General features: G+C 36.6%; 1 protein-coding gene across 1 annotated transcript; it reads right to left on the bottom strand.

Moving 5' to 3' along the window:
* Positions 1-5,503: 5,503 nt before the first annotated feature.
* LOC128629240 (endonuclease domain-containing 1 protein-like) lies at positions 5,504-7,470 on the bottom strand. The gene is made up of 2 exons (XM_053676405.1): positions 6,930-7,470; positions 5,504-6,400 (listed from the first exon to the last, which is right to left on the bottom strand). The coding sequence occupies exons 1-2, from the start codon at positions 7,221-7,223 to the stop codon at positions 5,789-5,791; spliced, it is 906 nt and encodes a 301-aa protein (XP_053532380.1). The 5' UTR covers positions 7,224-7,470; the 3' UTR covers positions 5,504-5,788.
* Positions 7,471-8,375: the final 905 nt, after the last annotated feature.

Here is an 8,375-nt window from a genome sequence, read left to right as displayed (position 1 = left end):
GGACAAAAGTCTGCACACATTTCAAGTTTAGATTTTTATATTATTTATTTTAATTAATGAAGAGGGGAGAAGAGAAAAATGACCGGCAGTGTGGGATATTACTTCCATCATGTGCTGACAAGAAGTTTTACAGACCAGGCACAAGATTTAAAACACATACTTGCAGTAAAGCAAAAATGTTTTAGTTTTTATTAATCACAGTAAAAAAAAACAATCTACTTAAAGTCTAAAATAAAATAAATGAAAATAATTCTCTCTGAAGATTACATTTATCAAATAAATATTTAAGAGGGGTTTTTTGGGGGGGCATTTTTCCTTTTAATAATCTTGAGCTTTTTTTTTTTTAACTCATGGTGGGGATTTCCCAGAATTTGTTTTGTTGTCTCTTATTAAAATGCACAATTCCTCATGATTTATTTCCAGTTCAGAAACTTTTTGTATGTAACCAGTCAGTTACGTCCTCCCGAAATCTAAGGTTTTTAAAAACAAAACAAAAAAATGACTCAAAAATGAATGTCCAGATGTTTGTAGATCTTTTTATTATTATTATTTTGCTCCAGAAAATATCTGTGAGATTCTAGTGTACATTTAATAAGTGTTAATGTCCCATAGCTATGCTCCAGATGTTATACGGCAGTAAGTAAGAGGAGACACGGTTTAATTGGATGCTCTTTATTGATGTCGAATTCTGCAGAAAATCAAACTGCAATTCAGTGATTAATAATAAATGATCTGATCCCAATTTAGTGACAGAAATAAACTGATTAAAAGTACAACAACATGTCAATCAACACATGAGTGATTTCTGATTAGTTTTCATTTTTTTAAGTGTATGTGTGTAGAAGTTGTTCCACTGAATGGGAAACATACAGGACAGACGCTGAAACCATTCAACACTCTGACTTTCCACTAGTTCAACATCGTTCCTGCTTTAAATTTCTTTACAATTTTCGACGTTTATTTGATTTACAGTATTTGGTTCCTTTTTTACGCTTTGCTGGCTTTTCAACTAATTGTTTTTCCATTGGTTCAGTTTCTGTATAACATTCTCCAGCAAACAAAGTGAAGCGGAAATCAGGGATGTTATTGACATGTATCTTATACAGCTGTGTTAACTCTGTCTCCATGTCCTTCACACTCCACCGATACACTACAAACTCATCCTTTTCTTTTACAGACTCATTCTTTTCTTTTTCAGACTCATCTTTTTCTCCATAATATGCACTTGAGCGTATAGTTTTATTATTGTTATCAAGGCAGCAGAATGCCGTCCAGAAGTGACTGGGAATTTGCACTCTATTATTCATTTTTTTATTATCCGGCACAACCCCAGTTACTACAAATGCACGCAGGCCTACATTAATGCAATCTGTATTCAGTACATTAGCCACGGTACTCTCTGCATAATCAGACCATTTCTGGTTGAATAAGTGGATCTGTGGAGCAGCGTTGGTCAGCGTGAAGGTGGCATCAGCACAGTCCTGTGAGGTGGCATGGAAAACTGGAGCCAGGTGTCCTCTATCATAGCCAGAATATTTATAATCTCCGTTCACAGCCTGATTAACTATATTTCTCACAGAAGACTCAGTATCCATGTTTGGCCCCAAGTTTCCATCCAGCTATATAAGGGGTACACACACACACACACACACACACACACACACACACACACACACACACACACACACACACACACATTACAGTGCAAAAGTCTTGGGTACTCTATTTTTTCATAATACAAATTTTGTCTTAGATGTGTATTTGATGATTTCTGCATTACTGGATCAGTAAAAAAGATATTTAAATAATAATAATAATAATAATAATAATAATAATAATAATAATAATAATAATAATAATAATAATGTTTAGTATTGTGGATTGTATTATAATATATATTTTTTATAAACAAAATATTATTGTATTTATTTTACAATTACTCAAATTTAATTAAAATAATAGTTATTCATTATTATTATTATGAGTGAGTGTTAAAATGATTTAATTATTTAATTAAAATATATTATTATTATTATTATTATTATTATTATTATTATTATTATTATTGATCATAAAATAAGTTGCAGAAGTTATAAATTAAATAGTTATAAGATACAGTAACCTAAGTTGCACTTACCTGAGGTTCAATATACCAGTTGTTCTTATCATTTCTTTTACACTTCATTAGTCCAGCAAAGCTGTATGCTGAGTAAACTGGGATCTTGTACATCGTGTCATAAAGTGTCGCGAATTCAGCTTGATCATTTCGAGTTTGACAGATCTGTCTAAAGCGATCCCCAGTAAAACCCGTGGGAGGAGAAACGACATGATTCGGAGTAGCGAAGAACCCTGGACAGCTCACAGTAAAATCATCCACGACTACAGCCAAACAGATCGAGAGTGGAAGCAGAAGGAGAACCACACTGAGGAGCTTCATGATGGACGCAGACGTAGCAGAGGAACACAATGTTCACTGAACGACGAGTGCAGAAGAGTCTCAGAGTCAGAGACTTTATACAGACAACACGAGGCAGGTGTGATCAGCAGAGCTACGTTACTGTGTCCGTCCTCCTACAAACAGGAAGCTACAGATAAGGAAAGAACACACACGATATAAAGAACACACGACGCCACATGAAACGATTACACACAGCTCCAAACATGTCTGGAACTCCAGGAGAACCTACTGCGCGCCTCATGCAGTGATTAGAAACAGCGTCAGTGTATACAGCTCTGTTACTGGATGTTGGGGTTCAGGAGGATTACTCAGAAGATCCACGGCTGCAAATAAAATGTACAAAAACAGTTCCCAGAAGATGTGTAGAAGTTATTAGAAGTAGCTTGTGGAACTTTTAGCTTCACTTCTGTAATTGGCATCATTGCAGGACTGCACAACTTTCCAGTTCCTTTATGTTGAGCAAGCAGCAAGACTCCGTGATGCAAAGGCAAAAGCGTTTATCCGCTTTCTGTTAATATTCCGTCTTAACAAGAGCTGCTTATAGAACCTTTACACACACAGTGTACTGTGTATATTCAACTTAATATTAAGTACAGTAAATAATATATACATGTACATCCAGTACTGACAACTTATACACGTTTCTGTTCCCTTCATGCACCGTGACAAGACAGCCGACACCCTTCGACGTACCTCCATGTGCCGTGTTCTGGAAAAATGGCTTCTGTAAGTCGTGTGATGATCACCGCGTTGGCATCATCTTATTTTCATCTCCGGTGGTATCATGCAAACCCAGTAAAAACACAGACCTGGCTCTCTGGGATTCGGATAAGCCTTTTATGTTTCCCACGTTTCCTGGAGGTCCGGAATGCCACAACTAATCATTATGGTGAGAAGGTCTTCCTCGGCCTATTGGTCACCGATTATTCCCTTTATAGCTACAAAGCTTATCAGTTCTCTCGTTCTTCTTAATAATGTTCCAAACAGTCGATTTCGGTCAATCTGAGGTCTCTGATGGTTTTTTTTCTTATTTCTCAGTCTTATAAAGGTTTCCTTGACTTCCACACCTGAGTAATCAGAAACACCGCGAAGCCCAACGTCCCAGACTTCACGGTGCCTCGAAGAGGGGGCTTATGTATAAAAAAAGTGCTGTAATTTATAAATGGTTTTGACTTAAATGTATAAAATATCCGTTATTAAGATCTGAGAATGTATCCTGTGACCACACGTGAATTGTTAGAGTGCAAATTTCAAGCTGTGGAGTACAGAGACAAAAATATTTTAATAATCCCAAACACTACAGCGCGCGCTGTGTAATAGAAACTGTACGCAGTGTACCTGAGGCTACTGAGGCATTATTGAAGGCAAAGGGTTATCACACTAATATATATACACAGTGGCAAGAAAAAGTATGTGTTCCTTTTGGAATTTCATGGTTTTCTGAATAAATTTGTCATGAAATGTGATCTGATCTTCATCTAAGTCAAGAGTATTAACAAATATAATGTGCCTAAAATAATAACACAAAATAAATTCTGATCTTTCATGTCTTTATTGAGAACAACCAAAAAAAAAAACCTCATAGTGCTTTTGGAAAAAGTATGTGAACCCTTGAGTTCACAGACAGACAGATGTGCACATACAGGCATACACACTCAGAGAGACACACATGCACAAGTGGAGACAGACAGATACACACTCAGCCAGACAGACAGGCTTGTGTGTAGACAGACCGACAGACCCACAAGCACGCAGACAGACAGATGCATATCGAAAGACGGGCAAAGTCATAGTTAGAGGCATGCACACACACACACACACACACACACACACACACACACACACACACACGTGTTAGACTTTTATTTGTGCACATAACATTGAAATGATCTACAGTGTGTTATTTCTGCTTCATCTGACCGAGTTTCTTCCACAGGCTTTTGACAGCTTCATTTATTTTACTAACCACCAGATGGCGCTGTTTTCGACACTGTCCAAGATAACACATAACAAGTCGATACCCAGATTTTCGTTGAATAAATTTCTACTTTTTACTCAAGAATTAAAGCCAGACGCTAAAATTAAAAAGACACTTTAACATTATAAACCGTTCTATAACGCACTGAAATGTGATTTTAGGTGTAAAATGTTTTAAAACCTCTTGATCGATTTGATAAAATCGATTAATAGGACTGTTTTAGTAAGGTCCTCTTTGTTGCTGTTACAGCGCCGCGTCACTGAGTGTAAACACACACTGCTGCCGCCTAGCGGCAAGGAGCCATGAAATCACATGAAAAAAACGCGTTAAACGTGTTCTAGTTTATTTAAAATATTTTTTTTTTTTCTTACTTGTACAAATAACAAAATATGTAGAACTTTTTTTTAAAAGAATGGTTTAATCTATGGCATAAGGACAAAAGTCTGCACACATTTCAAGTTTAGATTTTTATATTATTTATTTTAATTAATGAAGAGGGGAGAAGAGAAAATGACCGGCAGTGTGGGATATTACTTCCATCATGTGCTGACATGATGCAGACCATGACATTTTACAGACCAGGCACAAGATTTATAATACACACCTTCAGTAAAGCAAAAATGTTTTAGTTTTTATTAATCACAGTAAAAAAAACAATCTACTTAAAGTCTAAAATAAAATAAATGAAAATAATACTCTCTGAAGATTACATTTATCAAATAAATATTTAAGAGGGGTTTTTTTGTGGGGCATTTTTCCTTTTAATAATCTTGAGCTTTTTTTTTTTTAACTCAGGGTGGGGATTTCCCAGAATTTGTTTTGTGGTCTCTTATTAAAATGCACAATTCCTCATGATTTATTTCCAGTTCAGAAACTTTTTGTATGTAACCAGTCAGTTACGTCCTCCCGAAATCTAAGGTTTTTAAAAACAAAACAAAAAAATGACTCAAAAATGAATGTCCAGATGTTTGTAGATCTTTTTATTATTATTTTATACATTTATTAAGTGTTAATGTCCCATAGCTATGCTCCAGATGTTATACGGCAGTAAGTAAGAGGAGACACGGTTTAATTGGATGCTCTTTATTGATGTAGAATTCTGCAGAAAATCAAACTGCAATTCAGTGATTCATGATAAATGATCTGATCCCAATTTAGTGACAGAAATAAACTGATTAAAAGTACAACAACATGTCAATCAACACATGAGTGATTTCTGATTAGTTTTCATTTTTTTAAGTGTATGTGTGTAGAAGTTGTTCCACTGAATGGGAAACATACAGGACAGACGCTGAAACCATTCAACACTCGGACTTTCCACTAGTTCAACATCGTTCCTGCTTTAAATTTCTTTACAATTTTCGACGTTTCTTTGTCTCACAGCCGGACTTTTTACGCTTTTGTGCCCTTTCAGTTTCTGTATAGCATTTTCCATCAAAAAGCTGGAATTTGAAAGGAATGATGTTACGGAAATGTTCCCCATACAGCTGTGTTAACTCTGTCTCCACGTCCAGCACGCTCTTCCGATATGGTGCAAAATCATTACTATTTTCTCCAATATATGCACCTGAGTGTATGGGTATATTATTGTTATCAAGGCAGCAGAATGCCGTCCAGAAGTGACTGGGAATTCGCACTCTGTTATTCATTTTATTATTACCCGGCACAACCCCAGTTACTACAAATGCACTCCAGTTTTTATTAAGGCAATAATTTTTCAGAGAATTAGCCATTGCTCTTTCTGTCACCTTCCACTTCCCGCTGTTGAATGATGGATTCTGTGGAGCAGCGTTGGTCAGAGTGAAGGTGGCATCAGAACAGCTCTGTGAGGCGGCATGGAAAACTGGAGCCAAGTGTCCTTTATGTAAGCGAGACCCGGCGTAATCGGCATTCTCAGCCTGATTAACTATATTTCTCACAGCAGACTCAGTAGCCATGTTTGGCCCCAAGGTTCCATCTTCCAGCTACATAAGGGGAACACACACACACACACACACACACACACACACACACACACACACACACACACACACTATATATATCATTATTATAATCATTATTATTATGATTATTATCGTTATTATCATTATTATTATCATTATTATTATTATTATTATCATTATTATTAGTAGTAGTAGTATCATTATTATTATCATTATTATTATCATCATTATTATTATTATTATCATCATTATTATTATCATTATCATCATCATTATTATCATTATTATTATATTATTATTATTATTATTATCATCGTTATTGTTATCATTATTATTATTATTATTATTATTATTATCGTTATTATTATCATTATTATTATCGTTATTATTATTATTATTATTATTATTATCATTATTATTATTATTATTATTATTATTATTATTATTATTATTATTATTATTTGTCATAAAATAGCAAAATCATAAAATAAGTTACATAAGTTATAAAATAAATAGTTATAAGTTATAAGTTACAGTAAGTTGCGCTTACCTGAGGTTCAATATACCACTTGTCCGTTCTTTTACACTTCATTAGTCCGGTAAACCTGTATGCTGAGTAAACTGGGATCCTGTTCTCCGTGTCATAAAGTGTCGCGAATTCAGCTTGATCATTTAGAGTTTGACAGATCCGTTTAAAGCGATCCCCAGTAAAAACCGTGGGAGGAGAAACGACATCATTCGGATTAGCGAAGAACCCTGGACAGCTCTGAGTAAAATCATTCACAACTCTAGCCAAACAGAGCGAGAGTGGAAGCAGAAGGAGAACCACACTGAGGAGCTTCATGATGGACGCAGACGTAGCAGAACACAATGTTCACTGAACGACGAGTGCAGAAGAGTCTCAGAGTCAGAGACTTTATACAGACAACACGAGGCAGGCGTGATCAGCAGAGCTACGTTACTGTGTCCGTCCTCCTACAAACAGGAAGCTACAGATAAGGAAAGAACACACACGATATAAAGAACACACGACGCCACATGAAACGATTACACACAGCTCCAAACATGTCTGGAACTCCAGGAGAACCTACTGCGCGCCTCATACAGTGATTAGAAACAGCGTCAGTGTATACAGCTCTGTTACTGGATGTTGGGGGTCAGGAGGATTACTCAGAAGATCCACGGCTGCAAATAAAATGTACAAAAACAGTTCCCAGAAGATGTGTAGAAGTTATTAGAAGTAGCTTGTGGAACTTTTAGCTTCACTTCTGTAATTGGCATCATTGCAGGACTGCACAACTTTCCAGTCCCTTTATGTTGAGCAAGCAGCAAGACTCCGTGATGCAAAGGCAAAAGCGTTTATCCGCTTTCTGTTAATATTCCGTCTTAACAAGAGCTGCTTATAGAACCTTTACACACACAGTGTACTGTGTATATTCAACTTAATATTAAGTACAGTAAATAATATATACATGTACATCCAGTACTGACAACTTATACACGTTTCTGTTCCCTTCATGCACCACGTGTCGTGACAAGACAGCCGACGCCCTTCGACGTACCTCCATGTGCCGTGTTCTGGAAAAATTACGCGTTGGCATCATCTTATTTTCATCTCCGGTGGTATCCTGCAAACCCAGTAAAAACACAGACCTGGCTCTCTGGGATTCAGGAAAGCCTTTCCTGGAGGTCCGGAACCAATCCTGTAGCCCAGGTACTGTACCTTGGTTAGCTACACGTCCCTTGGACTGACCAGAGGTGCGCCACCTAGTGGTCTGGGGCCTCATTTACAAAACTTCGCATGGATTCTAGAGCGAAAGTGCGCGTGCACCATTAATTTCTTTAAATGTCAGATTTATAAATCTTCGTGCACTGTTTCCACTTTAAAATCACAATCTTCTTGAAAATCGTTTCTTCGTCCCGCAGACGTTTTGTCGCGTCCCGATACACACCTCGGGTTCACGTTTCTGTCAAGTTTTCTTTCAGAAAAAAGCAA

Source organism: Ictalurus punctatus, chromosome 26 (genome assembly GCF_001660625.3).
Source record: "Ictalurus punctatus breed USDA103 chromosome 26, Coco_2.0, whole genome shotgun sequence".
Lineage (NCBI taxonomy): Eukaryota > Metazoa > Chordata > Actinopteri > Siluriformes > Ictaluridae > Ictalurus > Ictalurus punctatus.
Note: the sequence above shows the minus strand (reverse complement) of the source record. Positions and strands in the feature narration are given on the sequence as shown.